Raw genomic sequence first — 18,825 nt, 5'->3', positions numbered from 1 at the left:
CCCCCCCTCTCCCCCCCCTCCCTCCCCGTGTCCCTGTCCCGGTGGTCTCTCAGGGGAACCGAGTCCTTGGGCAGTGGTCTCCCGGGGAAACCGAGTCCTTGGGCAGGCTCTGGAGAGGTTCGGTTGAGCAAATCGAAAATCCCTATGCAGGTGCCTTGTGAGTGTACATTATTTTCAGTTAAAACCTTGTGCCTTCCTTTTGTAGCAATGCGTATAAGGGGCGTGCTGTAATGTAGTCATCTGACAAATTGCTCCTCCGTCCCCCAAAGGAACTGCCTGCAGGATCTGACTAACTCTGGATGCACCCGGCTGTCATCTTAATTTCTCCTTTAGGTTGTTTAAAACAACCCAATTGGGTGACGTTTGTTTTTGTTTCTTAAGGATTGGATCGCAGAGATTTCTCTTTTCTTCATGTTTATAATGAGAGTGCAAAAGCAGCGATCAGTGTGTGGAGTCTGCAGATTGTTCCCAGAACTGGTGCTTTGGGGTGCATGCTGCACTCGGAGATTGAGCTCTGGGCCATGCTTTCAAAATAAAGCACTCTGTTATTTGATTGTAAAAAAGGAGATCTCCTGGGGATAGGGAATTTTGAAATTATATCAGAACCACCACTGTGGCACATGGTTGAATTTGGCACACATTAAACTGATCAGGCTGAACAGATAGGCTGAATTTGTTGCTGGATGGCCAGGTGTTTCAGGAGAAAAGCTAGTCTAGATAAAACTTCCTCTTGCTGTCGCTTCTCATTTAAAATGGCACCCTTCCAAATGTCTGCTTCCAGGGGAAATTGACTCTTTTTGAGATGTAATAAAACATTTCAGTGAGGAAGATGAATGGTCATAGTAAAGTGCTGCCAGGCTCTGGTTTTCATTTCAGAAATAGAAAAAGAATAAGTGTCTTTTCTTTAAGTATGCTTGTCTCACTCAAGAGTAGATGTAGCAGCTTTAGCAGTCCCCTTAGTTTGGAATTGATTCCCGATGCCCATTCAGGCACCAAGGAGGAAAAGCTGGTGGACAGAGAGAACGATAGAGGAGAGCCACACACTAAAAATATAGGGAAGAAGGGGTTATGCATTAAGGGAAAGCCACTACATTAAAAATTGGCGCTATCTAAAAATTTGTTAAGGATTTTGGACCTGCAGGTGCTGCTACACCTGTGCGTGCTGCCATCATGTTGTTGCCACTGAGCAAGAAGAAGGAGAGAGCTTCCTTATTGAACGCAATATGTTAAAGCGTGCACTGTTGCCTGGAAGAAGAGCAAAGGCTTCCATTGTGTGGAGCTTTGGATCTGTGGTTCACCCGATGGGCCATGTCCAGAATTAAAAAAAAAAAAAAAATAATAATAATCGGCGGTGGCAAGCCAGGTACTCATCTGGGGACACTGACTCTTCGGTGACATCTCCAAGCAGAGTGTTGTGTATGTTGGGCTGTGGCTAACAGCCAGGGGTCACAGCTGTGAGCGCTGTAGGGAGGGTGAATGCCCGTAACGTGTCTGTGTCGGTCATCTCCCCAGACGGCAGTTTTAGCAGTGGGAGTTTGATGTATGTTCCCAGCTCTCATGTCAGCCGTGATGGTGTGGCAGAGCCAGCGGGCTGGTTTGTCAACTGGAAGAGGAGAAGGAGTGAACTGCAAATGTGCCCGGGTAAACGACAGCTGTCAAAGAGATTTGCTGTAAATGTGCGTCGTACCAGTGCAGCCATTGCAGCTGCAGCAATAGTGGATCGTGGAGCATCTGGAGAAGATAGAGTTTTCTTCATGAAAGCAATACTATCAAAACCTTTTTGATGCCAGAAATGAGGACACGCATCTGTTGTCTGGAACTTCTCAGCTGACCCTCAGTATACTTGGCACGCTCCTTGCAATGTTTAAAAAGTGTGTCAGGCAGGGCAGGGACTCGCCTTGGACTTCCTTATTGCGGCAACACTTGCAGACCATGCACCCTGCATCCTGGGCCAGGACCTAAATGCGATGGTGGTATCGGTAACCTGAAGCTCAGGAAGCGCTTCTGGATTTTTCTACTGTTCCACGTGAGTCTTTGCCCCACGAAGGTGATGTATTGAGCTATTTCTTTTCAACAGATAGGTTTAGAGCCAGTTGTGGTTTAACATCCCCAGGCTTGGGTGTTCCTGTTCCATCTTTGCCTACTGACCAGGTGCTTGGTAAGAGAAAGGACATGGATCGTAGCCATGGGACTCAGAGCCTTAACTACATACTAGGAAGGAAATCAGATATGAGAATGCACTTAAATAACAGATCAACAGAGCTATTATAAAATTGATTATTGAAGACACTTTTTTTCAAGGCCAACTTAGGAGAAGTTCATACAGATTGCAAGACAGTTTCTGTCTGTAGGATGTGACTGTACAGCATTGTAGAAGAAACGTTTTTTGTGGCTTTGGAGAAAGCACAACACAAAAATACATGTTTAACTGTTGATATGTGGACCCTGAACCAACCATGGACTACTTGACAGCGATGACCCACTGGATATCTTTTGATACACTGCACCAGCAGAAATCCCCTTTTAGAAAACAGGCAGCTCCCACTGTCTTTGCTAAAACATCTGCAGTAGCAAGTGTCCTACAAGAACCAAGTTCCCAAATTGATGTGTGGCTTTCCCTTAATCCCCTCACCCCTGCCTTTCCAGCTTCCGACAACACTGCTGATGCTGTGTGTGCAGTGCTAGGTGCCAACTGCCGTGTTTTAGATTTAAAAAATGTTAAAATTAGTGATTCAGGACTTTGAGCACTGGAGCGCTGAGAACAGGTTAGCAGTTGCTGAAAAGATTTGCATCAAATTCTTCAGGAACTCCAGCATTCAAACCATCTTCCACAGGATCACTTGAAGCAGGAAATAGCTGCTCAGCGAACCTCTCTCTGCCTTTTATATGTTAAAGTGGCGTTAAAACAGCAGAAGGTGGAGCAGCATGCTCCTGGGAGGGAGAATGGGGCTATTCTCAGCTCATTCCAGCTGTCCCAGATGTCTGATGGGTGCAAGATCCCTGGCCTGCAGGTGGAAGCCCATAGGGAACTGCGGTTCTTAGTCAAGTGCTGCTGTTGGTCACATCCTTCTGGCATATGCAGAGCTGGTGGAAAGACTTTGAAATCAAAGGTGTCACTGTCGCTCTTGGACTGGGAGATGGGTGAAATATCTTAGGCTTGAAACTGGTTTTCTGCACAGTAGTGTGCTCAGATCTGAACACTTTATCTTGGCCACTTCACTAGATCCCTGCTATAAAGGTTGCTTTGAAGAATTCTTTCTCCTGCCTCTTGATGTGTCAAGTTAAAGACAGATCTGTACTGGAGCAGTGTCTGATCTCATGAGTGCTTCGGTACAGGGTTATTCTTTGACAGTTACAGAAACACAAGGCCAATCAGCCCTTTCAGGAACAGATTGATTTGCCTCTCATCTTAAGGAAGAATGTCCTAATTCAGGTCCCTGAAGTGGCACATCTTCAAATAGAGTTGATCCAGCTGGCAAGGGGCAGCTGTGCCTCGTGGTTGTGAGAACTCACGGCTCTGGCTCTCAGTGAAAGGTGACCTCGACTCAATGGCAGAGGAAGCTGAGACGATCATCTGCTTTAACCTTTGCCTTCTTGGCTGGCACCCTTGCAGTCTTTGCTCTGAGAGGGTCTTGAGTGCTCTAATCCCCAGCCTCAGAGCGTGCCGCCAGTTCACGTTTAGACAGTATTTAACAGCTAGAATTGAATAAAACAAATGTGAAGGGTAGAAATTATGACTATTCTGCTTCAGCTTTGGACACCTTAGCTTTTGCTTTTCAGAGAGTGAGATGTGTTAGCAGGAGGTTCTGTTTTTCAGAAGACACGAAGGTGCGTGATTTGCGTACGCATGATGATGCGGTGTTCCGTGTCTGTTTGTGACGTGTACGCATAGCGCGTTCCCAGCCTGCGGAGTGCAGTTACAAGCGGGTCAGTCAGCAGTGGCTGTTCTGCAGCTGACCTGCAGCTGGTAATGCTGACCGATTGAAAAGGAGAGTTAAAACATAAAGAGTTCCTGGTGCTCTTCCTTCCTTGTCAGCTGACTGTCCTGACAAACAGGGGATTAAGCATCTTTAATTTTTGCAAGAAATTGAAGGCACAAAGTAGCCAGCAAGAGCGACTGTCCAAGTGAAATACTTTGTGCTTCAGAACCGAGAAGTAACCAGAGGTAGGTGTAGTAATACTTCTCTTATGCATTAGTTAGGGTACAAACACATTTTGTTCCCTTCTTGCTCTGCAGTACCGAACAAAGGCAGGTCAACAAGCCTGTAAAACAGACTAGATAGACTTCCATTGTACTGTTTATCTTGCCTTAGCAAAGGTAAAGTTTATGGCGCTTGTTGGCTTGTTTTTCCTGATTCTTCGCTACTGCATCTGTAATTATTTTTTATTTTTACAAAATGAATTCAAAATCACTTAATACAAAACCTTTACTAGAGATCTGGAGAAAAAAAGAAGTGTTTATCATCATTAGAGACCTGCTGAGTGCACCAGAGTTACTCATTTTTGTTCGGACTTTCAGGGGTTAGTTCTGTTGGTGTCTGTGTAGCACTCAGATTGCCAATTTAACTGACACTAGTTAAAAAAAAAAGGTTTTGAGTTAACCTTTTTTAAAATGAAAGGATTTTTATGGTGTTTAGAATTTCGAGGGTTTTTTCTTTTTTGAGGGGGGCGGAGTCGTGTGTTTGTTTTTAAAGTTTTGCTTTTTTTTCTCCATTCCTTAAACAAGATCCATTCAAATTCTGAACAGCTCTTGAAATCTGCTTAGGAATATGGAAGGCAACAAGCAAAATACTGAGCTGCTTGGGGCATTCAAAAGAGCTAAATCTGAGAGGATTTCTTTTTTTTTTTTTTTTTCTGCCGTGGTGGATATAGTAATGTTGCATTATAGAGGTGTCTCTCACTTCCTAGGGAAAAGAAACACCTTCTTCTAGACCATGAATTCCTTCTGATTTGTATTTGAATGCCTCTGCTCGGCAAAGCAGTGGTCCTTAATTGCCATCTATTTTGAGTGTTGGCTTGTGCAAACTGAAGAAACGTACTTGAAATTTAACTGTCAATGGTATTGGTAACACATTTGGAAAAAAATTTCTTGTAATTTCTACATGAAGCAGCAGCAGTAATTTTTAGAAGCAGATGCATAGGAATCTCTATGGCACAAAGTCTGGTTTTGAAGGTGCTAAAGGTCAAAAGTGAATAGTCCTATTGATACTGAAGAAGGGAAGAAAACCTTGCAATTAACTACTGTTTTTATTCCCTTTGTCAAGCAGTCAAAAAACAATAACTAATATGAGAACCCAACTTTTCCTCTCTTTATTTTAGATTTGGGAAAATTCCCTGCCAAAAAAAAAATTTCCTGGAAAATTCACTAGTGTTTGTGTGAGTAAAAGGTTCCAACCTTTTATTATTAATTTCTAAGAACTATTTTGTTCAGTTTTGTCCAAAAGAGTCAGAAATACTTTGCACATAAATGTGCAGCCTTTTAATGAAAGGGGTCAGAATCATTTTAATTTCAACTTTATCTGGTCTGGTTGCAGGTTTTATGACATTTAGTATCTTTGAAAAAAATGAGAATCAAAGTATCTGACTTCCCATAAAAAAAAAAAAAATAATAAAAAAAAAAAGCTTGTGGCTAAATAAAATCAGTTTCAGCTCTGGTGGTACCCAAAAATCACCAGCTGTTGAATTGGACCTAAGCCATCTTTTCAAACTTCCTGTGATCTTGCAGCCATGGATAATGATGGATCTGTATGGATTAGGGAACAGCATGTGATGGCACACTTGCAGTATTTGCTCTGATGTAAAAAGAAAACAAGTTATTCCCTAAAATCAAAATAATTCAAAATTATTGGTATCATGCAGCCATGCCACTGCAAAGTGAGCATTTCCCTGCCTCTCAAAGCTTGCTGTATCCTTGATCTGCTGTCTTCCTGCTGTTAATTGATTGCAACTCTACGTGTCTGATCAGAGCTAAAAGTTGTTCCTCGATACGGATATCATACAACATATACTGTGCACGCTTGTGTGTATAGATATGTTTATACTGTATGCATGTACATATGTATGCATATTTGTGTGCTGGCCCCAAAATCACTCATGTTATTAAGTATCAGCCTGGAAGGCATATTCATCAAAATATTACATAGATCTTTCATTTTTGCCAGTTCCCTCAAAATGAGAGACTTTTTATGCAGTATTACGTGGCAAATAGCCCAAAATTCTAATTTTTACTATCACTCTTGCTGACTTTATTATCACTCACTCTTGGTGTGTGTATAAACACAGATGTGTATGTATATACATATTTGTGTATTTATACGCACAAGTATGTTTTTGTTGTACAGGTAATAAAGATGGGGGAAGGTTTTTCTGTTTTCTTAATAGGTGAAGAAATCTTGAAGACCAGAAATTGCAAGTTACTGAATTATAAATTAAAAAAAAAAAAAAAAAAAAATTAAAATTGTCCGGCTGTGGAAGATGGATCCTCATTTTTGCAGCCACTTTGAATCACAAGTTCATCTTTAAATGCACTGGGTTTTTTGTTGGTTTTTTTTTGGTTTTTTTGAAGAGCTAACTAACCCTGGCTGTCTCCAGTCTGACAGTATTCAAATGGACTTGCTTCCTCCATTAGTTGTAAGATGTTTAAAAGCACATCCTATGTTTGAATTGTGGATGAGAGGTTCCCTTGGCAATGTGAGGAGGAAAATTCTTTCTACCCCTTTATTATTAATTCACGGATTCAGTGTTGGTTCGGCCTACAGGAGAAGTTAACTGGAAGTCTTTGAAGATCAATAACCTTTGCTGAAGTTGTCCAGGTATGTGAACTTGAAGATCCATAGTGATTGGAAAATAATGTTTAATATGTCAATTGTATTTTATAGAAATTACTAATACTGACGGTTAATCATTGACTGATAATGCAAGTGTATGAATAATTTTTTAAGAAGTGACTCTCTTATTTGGCTTTCAGCCACATGCAGTTGTTTCTTCTGTGCTTCAAGGCGTGTAAGTATTACTAAGGACACAGAAGAGAACACTTGCTGACAAAGCCCATGCAGTTTTACAGAAGTTTGACGTAGTATTGTGACAGTTTTTGTGACCAGCTGATTTCAAGACATTGGCCCCCTCATGAGACTAATTTGGTTAACATAAACAGCTGTGAAAATGCTTATGACTTAATTACTTTTCACTTATTGCTACCTTCCTTTAGGGTTACTTTTAAAAAGAAGATTTCACTGATCAAGCCAGTAGAAGATTTTCAGTCCAAGAAAGAGTGAAGCCAGCTCTTGCCAAGAGTGGAGGAAGTCCCTGTTGAGCGAACCCTTAGAACCTGAGCTTGATCGTTCTTAGAACCTGAATTAGTCCGTTATGTCTAAACAAGGAGATGATTGCTACTTCTATTTCTATTCCACGTGTAATAAGGCATGTTTGGGTTTCTTTTGCCTTTTTTTTTCCTTTTTAGTTTTTAAGAGAGGAGGGGGAAGAGTGGGAAGAGACATGCAGATTTTGGGTACCTTAATAAGTGGTTCGATTCTGCTTCCAATTCTAATAGCATGGACATTTTTTTAGGCTGTACTGTTTTATATTCCTTTTTGTTGATTTCCTTTTGATTACAGGGAGACAGCTGTTCCTTCCGCCACTGTGAAGCTGCTCTGGGAAATGAAACAGTCTGCACACTGTGGAAGGAGGGTCGCTGTTTCAGGAATATCTGCAGATTCAGACACATGGAAATCAATGTGAGTGTTTGACTAAAGATGTGTTCTCAAGCTAAGTCACTGAAAGCATTTTTCATTGCTGTAGGTGGACTGAATGTGCTTTTACATGATAGATTTACTTGCTATAAAATGGTACTGGTTTCTATTATTGGTAGGGCAATGGCAGCAGGTTGGGGGAAGAAAAATCAATGTCCTTGGTATATGTCAGCAAGAAATTTTTGTATTAGGTGCTGACAATATTTTCTTAACAGAGGAAAAAGAGGAAAAAACCACATTGATCATACTGCTGAATGTGCTGGGGCAGGGTGGTAGTAAACAGCCCGCGCTAGCCTCCTGAGGGCTAGGCTTGATAACGCCTGTCGGGTCTCTTCTGTCCTGGATTTCTTCAGATAATGTTGTTCTAACTTCTTGGGGTAGCACAGGGTGGGGGGAGAAAAGGTGGGAAGGAACTAAGACTCTGAAAAGCTAAGTTCAGATAAATTTAGCCTAGGCAATTTAAAACATTTTTCCCTCGGAAGAATCCCAAAGGATAACTAAGTTAGTTAAACTATTAACCCACTTTGAATTGATGTGTGAGAGTGCCTGTCTTATCTAGCTTTCCTGTCATTCAGTTTGAAAATACGGAGGTGTTACAGCTTACGTAAACTTTGTTGTGTACATGCCCTGAAATACTTAATTTTAGTCATAAATTGACCTTTGGAATGACGTTTCAGCACTGTGCTGCAATAGTCATATCTCTGGCATGACGTGGAGCTACATCTCTTTGCAAATCTAAAGTGAGTGTTGCCATGAGCTTTTATTTCTTTCCGTCTTCAGAAAAAACGCAGTGAGATTCCTTGCTACTGGGAGAATCAGCCAGTAGGCTGCCAAAAATCCAACTGTGCTTTTCATCACACAAAAGGACGTTATGTTGATGGACTGTTCTTACCGCCAAGCAAAAGTGAGTTTCTTAGGTCATTTTTCTTTAAGTATTAAAGAATTAATTTTGAATATTAATTATGAGTAGGTACAGTACCATAGAAGACATCAAGTTGTTGTTCATTTATGAGTGCAGAGAGAAGTTTGCAGTCATAGGCTCTCAGCTAAACTGTATGTAATTCTGGTATTTATTTTTTTCTTTCATGCTCAGCTTCTCTGCTTTGTGTCATCTTTGCTGTTTGGGTTGCTTTCCCCTCATTTAATCCTCTCTGGGTGGTACGGCGGTTTGATTTGTGCCTGAAGGGAAGCTGTTGTTTGTAGTGTAACCATAGGTTGGGAATAGGAAACTCTAAATTCAGTGGCCAGATGGGTTATCTACCTTATCTACGCAGTGAGTACAACATTGGAGTCAAAGTTTTAAATGGCTAAATTACAGATGATCCTCCTCTTCCTCTAGCTACACTTCCAAGTCCACCTGAGTCTGCCGAAGACGATGTGAAAATGGCTCAGATGTCACTGCAGCAAAACAAACTTTCTGTCCAGTCAAATCCTTCTCCACAGCTGAGGGGGGTGATGAAAGTGGAAAACTCTGAAAACGTCCCAAGTCCTACACATCCTCCAGTTGTAATCAATGCTGCGGATGATGATGAAGATGATGATGGTGAGCATTTTTTACTTACTGAAGGCATTTCTACTCTAAGTGAAGGTATAAATCAGAGCATACCTGAATTGTGTAGTGGTTAAAGCTACAGACAAGTTTGGATCCCTAAATATTTTTTTCCCAGTATAGCTCTTTTACTTGTATGAGTTTGTCAAGTCAATATAGCTGTTTAAAAAAAAAAAAAAAATCCTTCTATATAAACAATTGTTTGTGTTTGTAGTTAAAAATACGAACAGAATGTGAACGGTGGACTGAAATGTCATTGTATGAGCTACGTAAACATGAAAAATCGTGACTAATGCCTACTGCATAACTGAATAGGTTTATTTTTTCCTTTCAGACCAGCTTTCTGAAGAAGGAGATGAAACTAAAACACCTGTCCAGCAACCAGTGACCGAAGCCCATAATGGATTGCGGATAATTTCCACTAGGAAATCCAATGCTAATACAAAGCCAGGTATTCTAACAGCTGTAGTAGGGTGGATTGGAAGGAGAATTTGACAATTAATTCAAAAGCAATATGTTCTGAAAATGCGATGGAACATAGGATAGCTGGATGGAGTCAGTTACTTCCATGAGATCATTCCTGTCTAATAATGTCATATGTCCCTTGGGTCAGACAGGTAAACTCCTCTTTATTTACTTTTCTAGAAGAAAACAGAGCCACAGAATGGAGTTTAAATGCCTGCAGATGTGTCCGTTCAAACATTATGGAAAGCCATGACTAATGATAGAGGAATCTTACATCATGTAGATGGGTTAAAATGCTTAAAACTATAGGTTTTACCCTGTAGGATGGGAGGAGGGGTGAAGGAAGATGCCAGTTGCTTACCAAAATACCATCCGTTTTATGGCTTTTTTTACTTGTGGGGAGTGTTGACAGGGTTTATTCGAAATACTTTGGAAACATGCTGAGCTGTAAGAAGCGTGAGAATCTGTGCTCTTCAGCGTGTGCCTTTAAGCCTCAGTTTCATTAACCATTTTGTGTTTTCAGATGACAATTTAAATTTCGGAATAAAAACACTTGAAGAAATCAAATTGAAGAAACTAAAGGAAAAAATAAAAAAACAAGGTGGTGAGTTAATATCCCCTACTTTCTTATCCTGCCTTCTGTTCACCTTTTGTCCTCTTTTTTTTTTTTCCTCCTTCTGCTATTACCTTGATAGCTGGCTATGCATTGGTGAATACAATTATTGCAAAAAAAATTCCTTTCTTTTGCAACTTTTGGTTCAGACTTGGAGGTGATTGCAGCTGATAGCTGCTTGAGGGTTAGAATTCCGTGTTTAGCTGGGGGCCTTGAGCTCCTTTGGTATGCAACCTGTTTTCTTAAACTCAAACAGCTGGTATGCTAAATTGGAAATCCAAGGGTGAATCAAAGGGAGATTGCTCATCTCTTATTTACATGCACTGGTCATTGTATGTTTGACAGTAATGAATAGCTGATGTTTTTTGGTCTTTGTGGTAGTTGTTCTGTTTTGTTTGTTTGTTTGTTTTCCTGAACATCCTTATATTTTGCTTCCTCTTTTCAGAAGGTCCTTCAGGACTTTCTGTTCATCCGCTCCAATCTTGGACTGTTCCTGTGCCAGAAAAGGAAAATGTACGGACCGTAGTGAGAACTGTGACTCTGTCTACAAAGCAAGGTAATAGCGAATACTATTGTTTCTATTTCATGACTCCTAGACCTAAAGGTTAAGTAATAATTAAGATACTAGCAGACTAACACGTCTGAATACCTAAAGGTTAAGTAATAATTAAGATAATTCAGACGTGTTAGTCTGCTAGTGCTGCCTTTTCTAATTAAACCCATGCTTTTATGCTTGAAATGGCTAGTTGTATTGGAAAGATTTTTCATTTGTAGGTGCTCGGTTTGTTGTATTGCAATAAAAGATCAAGTGTTTTTTATCAGCCTGACATTAAGCCATAGCTAATCATATATTATCACCATCCTACAGACTCAAATGTGCTTAATTTGACTTTTCATGTTCCTGAAGTTGAGTGAGATTTGTGAATGAGCTAATGTGTTGACAGCATGTGACAGAATTAGTGTTTGGGTTAAGTGCAGTAGCAGCAGAGAGAGAGGCTAATGTCAAAACAAGTGTCAGTGTGCAAATAAGGGGATAACTGCAAAACGGGAGTAATGAAGGGGAAGACCTATGGAAGATGGTATTATACAAGTAGCTGGATTTTGAAGCATTGAAGAGGCTGTCAGTGGCAGTTGCAGACAGTGGTGTGATATGAGTCAGTGTATAAATGATGGTGTTTAGATCTGCACGAATTCCTTTTAGAGATAAAAAACGTGTACAACTGCTTCTACTTAGAGTTGTTCGTTTATGGTGGTTTGGCTACCAAGAGGGTCTTTTTTGGGACATGGGCTAGAAGGACAGTGCTTTTGCTGGCTGCTGGTTTCTGTGCAGTAAAATCATTCTTTGTTGTAGGGGAGGAGCCTGTGATTCAACTGAATCTTGCTGAGAGACTGGGAAAACGGCAAACCTCCACAGGTAAGAGCTTTCTGTAAGCTGTTGTTTGGGTGCCCTCGTCTAAACATGACTATATTTAAGGGTACTTTTGCTCTATGCAGAAGGAAAATGCATTTTGATGGAGATCTGTATTGACTGCAGAAATGGCAAATTTTGGTAGCAACTGAAAGGCAAATATAAGAAAATGTACCTGGAAGAATTGAATTTTGTGGCTGACTGTTCTAAAATCCTCCTCCAGAGGAATGTTCTTAAAGTATTTCTTATTTTCTCTCTGAAGCCGGTAAAAGTGTCCTTCCACTGAAGCGCAACCTTGCTGAAAGGCTGGGGAAGAAGATCGAGATTCTGGAGAATGCTGATAAAGCACCGAAGAGAGGTACAGCTACTAAACAGATGTCTGGATTTGGTGCACAGATTTTCTGTTTAGGTTTTCTGTTTGCCCTTTCTTCTAATGGTTCTTTTTGTGTGTTGGTTGAGGGCTCAAAGTGACTTTGAGTCCCAATGAAGAATCTCCTGTCTTAGTTCGAAATGTGAACACAAAATTGAAATTTATGCAGTCTCCCTAACTTTTTCCTGTTCTGTCTTGTAGTTCAAGTCCCCAAGTCCCTGAAGGAGAGGCTAGGACTACCCTCTGAACAGACCATTACAGTGACAGGTAATAACTAGATATTAAATATGCCTTCACCCTTTTTTTTTTTTTTTCTGTGAACTTCTATATAGCCCTAAAAGTTAACTGAAAAAAAAAAACCTGTTTGATTCCTCTTGCTCGAGTGCTGAAGCTCTCCCGAGGGCCACAGTCAGAAATCTGCTCTAGGTGTGTGTATGTTTTCCACTTGTGCCTCATCCAGGTTTCATGCTTCTGCTGTGAACCCTCAGGAGCTGGAGTACACTTAGGCACAAGTAGAATAGAACCACTGCCAGGAGCAGGAGTTTGAGATGCTAAGGGAGAGACACAGTCTGAAAGTAACAAAATAAAACAGAATAATGTGGGGTTTTTTTGTGTAGCAATTCTCTCTGGATAGTAGGAGTCTTCAAAATACAAGTGGCTTAAAGAAGGATAATATAATGCAGAGTGATGCTGTCCTAAGATGCATCCCTAGGAACACTCAATCCTAGTTTTCCTTGGTACTGGTGACAGATTTTGGAGACTTTAAATATTGTTCGACTCTCCATAAATGTTCGTGCTTCTCTTTTTTTTTTGATGATGACAGAGAAGGCTGCTAAGCCGACAGGAGAGATCCATGTGAAAACACTGGAGGAAATTCGCCTTGAGAGAGCAAATCAAAGACGAGGAGACCCTCCAGCTAAACCCCAGACTGAAGGACGTTGTAAAACAGAAAATCCCAGCACAGGGGCGAGACCTTCCCCTGCAGTTCGCATCAAAACTTTCTCAGGAGTCCTGGCTGGAAAAAAACACAAGCGATTGGAAGAAGAGAAGCAAAACACAGAAGAGTGTCCTCCCAAGAAAAAAGTTGAGAATGAGCCTAAGAAGCAGAGCATACTTGCTCCATCTGTGCTCGGCAAAGTGCAGCTGGCAGAGCCGGCAGGCAAAGCCAAGCCAGCAGAAGTGCGTATTAAAACTTTGGAAGAAATCAAGCAGGAGAAAGCTCTGCGGATGCAGCAGAGTGGAGAAAATCTGCCAGCTCCACCAGCACAACCTGAACCTGCCCCGACAGGGAGGAGGTTGTTACGGATCACAAAGCTGATAGGTAATGGATGATTTGGTAGCTGTATTGGTGAAGTGCTTCCCCTATCAAGCAAACTCAGTTTGCTCAGGATTTGCTTTGCTTTTTGCTTCTATGTATACTAGAGGATAAAAGAGTTTAAGGCCACGAAGTCAAAAGGCAAGGTACTGCCAGAATGTGCAGCTTACTGTTTTCCATTAATTACATGGTAGTTTTCTGTGTTTCCCACTGGAAAATTCATCCATTGTGGAGCTTTGTAGTCTAATTTCTCTCTTCTGTTTTTTCTGTCATCTGTTAGTGGTATGGGATCTTCCCTGTGCTGAATCCAAGATTACTTTCCTCTTTGGCATATGTGTTGTTTAACTTAGTTATCGATGTATATGTGTTTGTGAAGCATGTATCAACTTCTTAATGTGAGGGCCAGTTTTTGTCAAAAATGACAGAGCATTAAAGATCTCATCATTAATATTATATAAGCCATGTAAAAAGAGACTGTGATTGAGGGAAAGGGAGCTCCAGTGCTGCATGGATTGCTTACTGTAGCCTTTCCCTCTGTCCCATTACTAGGTATGAGGAAATAAACACACCAAGGAAACAAAGGTAACCAGGTTTCTTTATTTCTGCTGTTGACAAATTATTTTTTATTCTTGTTTTAAAGCACCTGGAAGAGAAGAGAAGAAGATAGTGGAATTGAACAAGTCTTCTGCCAAAGCTGTCTCTGCACCTGCAGAGGTGAGTCCTTTAGTGAAGACATACTTCTCTTCATACAATTTTCGATAAATTTTGTTATCTTTTTTTTGTAACTCGCTGCATGGTCCGAGTTGGAGTGTGTTCCTACCTTTCTGCATTTGGTACACACCGCAGTGAAGGTGTAAGTCCTGTCACTTTCAATAGCATTTCCAGACAACATTGTAATCCTCAGGTTTGAATTAATCCGATTATACCTGACAATGAGCAACCCTTATGAGCACCAGATAAAATCTGTGAGGTTAACGTGGAGGGAATTTTTTTGTTCCCAGTGACTTTATCTGTCAGACTTGAAGGATATATTAAAATCATGAGGTAAGTATTTTAATAGAAAAGGCAAGAGCTTTGTATTAGAAGAAATCAGGCTGTCAGTGAATGCTGTACTGGGGAGCTTGTATGACTTTCTGTTGCTTAAAAAGAATGTAATAGATTACATTTAGAGTTTTCTGCTCTATTAAAGGAGCTTGCTGTGTTGGGAATTGCAGGCTTTTGAATCAGTATTTCCATAGCAAAGCATGGATCTTGTTACAGGCAACATTTTGCGGAAAAAATGTCAGATCTGAATGATATTAACATGCTCTGTTCCACATGGAGCCATTTTGGAGGGACTGCCACTCAGATTTTCTTAATGAAATCTCCATAGGTTTTTTGTCCTATTAGTTCTCTTCTTTTGTTTCTTTCTAGCCCTCTGATCAGAGTCCAGCTAATTCTAAAGTTCAAGTGAAGAACCTTGAAGAAATAATGAGGGAGAAGCGGCCACTGAAACGAGGCCATGAAGAGAAGCTTCAGAAGGAAGCAGCTGCTGTGCCATCTCCTGTTGAAAAAGTGATCAAGGATAAAACTCCAGCATCAGGGAGTCCTGAATCCACTGTGGTTTCAGGGTCAGCTTATCAATTTGCGAAGAGGATATTGGTGAAATCTCCAGAAGATGGGGTTGAAAGCCCAGGAAAGGATGCTGCTGTATCACCAGGGAAGCAGGCAGCTCAACTTCTGGAACAGAAAGCTGAAAGTAAGTGTTGACTGTATGCTTAAGAGTTGCTTTAGGTCATCTTTTGAAAGAAAGGCAGAAGATGACAATTTTCAGGTTGTAACTCTGGCTCCTTTTTGTAACAACTTTGCTCCTTTTTACGGCTTGTTGGTAAACAATTTTCTATGTGGAGAATACTGCTGGGAATCTGGGAAAAGGCAGTGTAATTGTGCTGCCCAAATATATTTAACTAGAAGGATTATGGGACTGCTAGGAGAACCTGTGGTGTTTTTTTTTCCTGAGGCAGAACAAGACAATCGGTTCTCTCTTCCTTTTACTCTAGCCAAACCTAAAGTGTGCCTGAAGCCTTCGGATGGGAAGGCCACCTCCCCCACCAAGCAGACACTGAAACGGAAGGCACCTGAGAGTCATCCCTCTGCTGTGGCGGCTGTGAAACCATTGAGTACCACTGGTGGTGATACAAAGGAGCCTTCAGCTAAAAAAGCAGCTGTGGTAAGGACAGTGGCTGAGGAAGTAGTGGGTCCTGAGCACAATTCATGCCCAAGTTTTACCCTCTTCTTGGAGAAAAGATGGAAAACTGAAATGTTCCACAGGTCTCTTCCCTTTTAAATCCAGAAGCAATCTGCAGGATGGTTGTAGTACCTTTCTGGTTTTTATTAGCTGAATGGCAGCGTTTACTTACTACTCTGCTATGATGTCTCTGTGGTGTGAAGGATTTTGTCCATTAATGCTGTGTTCTTAAAAAAAAGACACAAGGTCATTAGTAAACTTCAAGTGAATACTAACTTTTCTTCAGGAGTTCTGTATTTTGGTAAAGGCTCTGCAATGCCAGAGAAGAAGCAGTGGAGGAGGAGTCTACTAAGAATTTTTTTCCTGTGTATCATAAAAACCATTTTGCTTCTTCCCAGGCTGTTGTTCCTGCTTTGCCAGAGGACAACCTGGTCTCCATACCTGGGAGAGAAAACCCCCAAACCAGGTAACAACCACGACTTGTTCTTTTTCTTGGTCAATGTGTCTTTCAGGTGAAATGTAAGTTTTTTTGGCATGGAAAAATGAGAGTTTTGAGATAATTAATGCCAAAATTCAACAAAGGAACAATTCATTTGAAGTCGTTTGCTAGCAGCTAGCAGGCATGCTTATTTAGATTCTTTTCTTAAAACGCTGCAAGTTGGTACAGCCTTTCCGTGACTTCTTGGGTTTTCTGAATGCCTGGGTGAAGATGGGGTGAAGTTGGAGATGGGTCAGGATGGAGAACGGCCTCTTTCTTTTAGTTCCTTATGAAGGAACTGACAAATGACAAATGAAGTGGCAAATGACAAGTAGTGTCCCGTGCCTTTTGTTGTGATGGCATTCTGGAGGACCAGACATAAACCTTGGCAAGACTGTTGGATGAGCACAGAGAGGTGGTAGATGAAGATCAGCAGACTGCTGAGCATGTTGTGGGGAAAATAACTAAATTAGCGAATACGTATTTGCAGAGGTTGACTTATTAACCTTTTTACAGTCACACTAGTAAAGGTGGCAAAGCGTCTCTGGCTACAGAAATTGAACCTTCTTTGCCAGACCACCAGGTGCTCTGTCTTCACAGATAAATCCCCAGACTAAAAAATGTACCTGTTAATATATCGGTCTCTCAAAAGTAGCCCCAGGTTAATTGAATAACAAACCCTGTGTAAGGTTGAGGTGTTGGAGGGATTAACTGCAGTTTTAAGAGCTGGTTTGTGGTAACCGTCTCTCTGGTTGAGGAATGTCGTACACTGATCTGCTCTCTTTCTTTTCTTCCAAGTCCTGAACTGCATATTGGAAGCCAGGCAGACTCTGCGGCGCAGTCAGAGGTCTCAAGTTCAACCTCAGATTCTTCACAAGTAGCAGCAAAGTCACGCCGGCTGAGTTCTACAGGGGCTGGGAAAGCACCCTTATCTGTAGAAGATGACTTTGAGAAGCTTATTTGGGAAATCTCAGGAGGCAAACTGGAAGCAGAAATTGACCTGGACCCAGGGAAGGATGAGGATGACCTCCTCCTGGAACTCTCTGAAATGATTGACAGCTGAACTGCATAGTCGTAAGGTTAAAAAAAAAAAAAAATAAATTAAAACTGTTTGTTGTTGGATACCCAGAGGTGATCCTTTTTCTAGCTGAGGCTTTGCAATGAGTTTTAAAGCACAGTTGAACTGGTAGAAATTGGCAATATCTGCACTCAGTTGTCCTAAATTTCCCTGCTGGTCAGAGTCAAGATCCTGTGCATCCATTCTGTAACTGTTGGTGGCTACCTTCGACATTAAGAGGACAAAGCACTTGTTGATTTTGGGACAGAGACATGCCCATTTACAAACTGTGGTGGTTGTGAGCTGGTCTACTGATTCAGTGATGCTCTGAAGGCTTAAACGTAAAGCTTCTTCCTTCCTCCTCCCTTGGCGAAACTCAACGTTCGGCGCGTTTCAAAGCTTTGGTATTCTGATTTCTTGGACAGTTGATCTCTAAAGCCTGGAGTTACTATGTCAACTCTTGAGTTTTATTTATGTATGCTATCATTTTGACTTTTAATTTTTTAGGGTAACTTAATGAAAATGTCAGGGTGGGAGGGAGCAGCATAATTAGTATCTTGGACCAAACATGCTGCCAGGGGTGGTGGCTGGGGTCAGTCCATCCAGCCTTACTTTGAATTATCAGGGACGACCCAGTATCAGTGCAAAAGGCAGCAGCTCAGCAGCACAGCTTGAATACCCCCTCCTGTTTTGTTGTACCAAAGCCTGGGGGGGTGGTGCTTTTCGCTGATGTGAATAAGATTCTGGTGTGGATAGTCAGGATTCCTCTCAGTCTGCAGTAGATTGGTAAACTAAGAATTGGTTTAAGTGCCTCTTGGTTGCAAGCATCACTCTCCCAAGCTGCCGGCTCTTCTTCTGCTGGGGAAAGGCAGCTGCTCGGACTCGTGGGAGAGCGTGTGCCTGGGCTGGCGATCTTGGAACCTGGTACTGCAGCAGGACCGACCGCGCTCTCCTTTCTGGGCATTCCCAGGGGATCCTGCCCCACCGCTGCAGCTGGAGGTGACGGCTCTGCCTCGAGTGTCCACATGCAATCCCAACATGTGACCCTGCAGAAAACGGCTGAGAGTGGGGTGGATTGTGTACCCTGCCACCAGTGATCGTTTTCCCTAGCAGATATATTTTGAATTATTTTCTTAAATTTTTTTGAAGAACTTTAGTCTCTTCCTGCTATGACTTGTGAAGCTGTAGGGGCCCTCAGGCATTTGCTGCTGGCAAAGGAAAAAAAAAAAACAGTAGTTTGAGTTGACTGTAAATATTTTCTCTTTGGAAGAAAACACTTTGTGCGCTTTGATCATCCACTGTGATGTCTTAGTTCCTAGAGGAAAGGTTTGAGGACGGGCTTCGGTGTGCGCCGTGCTTTCTGTAAATATTTTATTCTTCCATTTTATATTTGTATTCTATTTAAGGTATTGTATTAAACGTAGTCTGGCCTTCACCGGTAGTTGAACTGTTCCACCTGACAGCAGTTAACAAGTGTTTTTAAATAAAACTGCCATAGGTAAAGCGTGGGTGCCTGGTCTGTATGGGGGGCGCGGAGCAGTAGAGACGGCGGTCTTCCTAGGCTTCTAGAGCGGTCGGGTCCGCCAACATCCCAG

The 18,825-nt window shown here is 41.5% G+C and overlaps 3 protein-coding genes across 3 annotated transcripts in view; all 3 read left to right on the top strand.

Annotated features, from left to right (window-relative positions):
- The window catches only part of ZBED6 (zinc finger, BED-type containing 6), a 4,076-nt gene extending 791 nt beyond the window's left edge, over window positions 1-3,285 (top strand). The window contains 7 exon segments of the mRNA XM_009888299.1: window positions 1,956-2,026; window positions 2,253-2,286; window positions 2,289-2,360; window positions 2,569-2,685; window positions 2,785-3,011; window positions 3,083-3,148; window positions 3,151-3,285. Of these exon segments, the coding sequence (XP_009886601.1) occupies window positions 1,956-2,026; window positions 2,253-2,286; window positions 2,289-2,360; window positions 2,569-2,685; window positions 2,785-3,011; window positions 3,083-3,148; window positions 3,151-3,285 (722 nt within the window).
- Window positions 3,286-6,632: 3,347 nt separating this feature from the next.
- ZC3H11A (zinc finger CCCH-type containing 11A) lies at window positions 6,633-17,236 on the top strand. Its single transcript, XM_009888229.1, has 17 exons — window positions 6,633-6,812; window positions 7,208-7,419; window positions 7,614-7,733; window positions 8,529-8,652; window positions 9,088-9,291; window positions 9,632-9,748; window positions 10,286-10,363; window positions 10,821-10,931; window positions 11,727-11,789; window positions 12,046-12,141; window positions 12,355-12,420; window positions 12,977-13,474; window positions 14,109-14,182; window positions 14,882-15,206; window positions 15,508-15,677; window positions 16,094-16,161; window positions 16,972-17,236. Exons 2-17 carry the CDS (start codon window positions 7,366-7,368, stop codon window positions 17,234-17,236), a joined length of 2,433 nt encoding a protein of 810 aa, XP_009886531.1. The 5' UTR covers window positions 6,633-6,812; window positions 7,208-7,365.
- A 562-nt stretch (window positions 17,237-17,798) lies between these two features.
- Window positions 17,799-18,825, top strand: part of SNRPE (small nuclear ribonucleoprotein polypeptide E) — a 2,937-nt gene continuing 1,910 nt past the window's right edge. The window contains exon 1 of the mRNA XM_009888298.1: window positions 17,799-17,822. Within this exon, the coding sequence (XP_009886600.1) occupies window positions 17,799-17,822 (24 nt within the window). The remainder of the gene's footprint in view (window positions 17,823-18,825) is intronic.

Source organism: Charadrius vociferus, unplaced genomic scaffold, assembly GCF_000708025.1.
Source record: "Charadrius vociferus isolate BGI_N301 unplaced genomic scaffold, ASM70802v2 scaffold266, whole genome shotgun sequence".
Lineage (NCBI taxonomy): Eukaryota > Metazoa > Chordata > Aves > Charadriiformes > Charadriidae > Charadrius > Charadrius vociferus.
This window is presented reverse-complemented; position numbering and strand designations above follow the sequence as displayed.

Excerpts from the sequence above, each read along its gene's own strand:
- ZC3H11A (XM_009888229.1), top strand. The coding sequence starts at position 7,366 with ATGTCTAAACAAGGAGATGATTGCTACTTCTATTTCTATTCCACGTGT. Across the intron at positions 7,734-8,528 it reads TCAGACACATGGAAATCAAT|AAAAAACGCAGTGAGATTCC; the intron begins GTGAGTGTTTGA and ends TTCCGTCTTCAG. Across the intron at positions 9,292-9,631 it reads TGATGATGAAGATGATGATG|ACCAGCTTTCTGAAGAAGGA; the intron begins GTGAGCATTTTT and ends TTTTCCTTTCAG.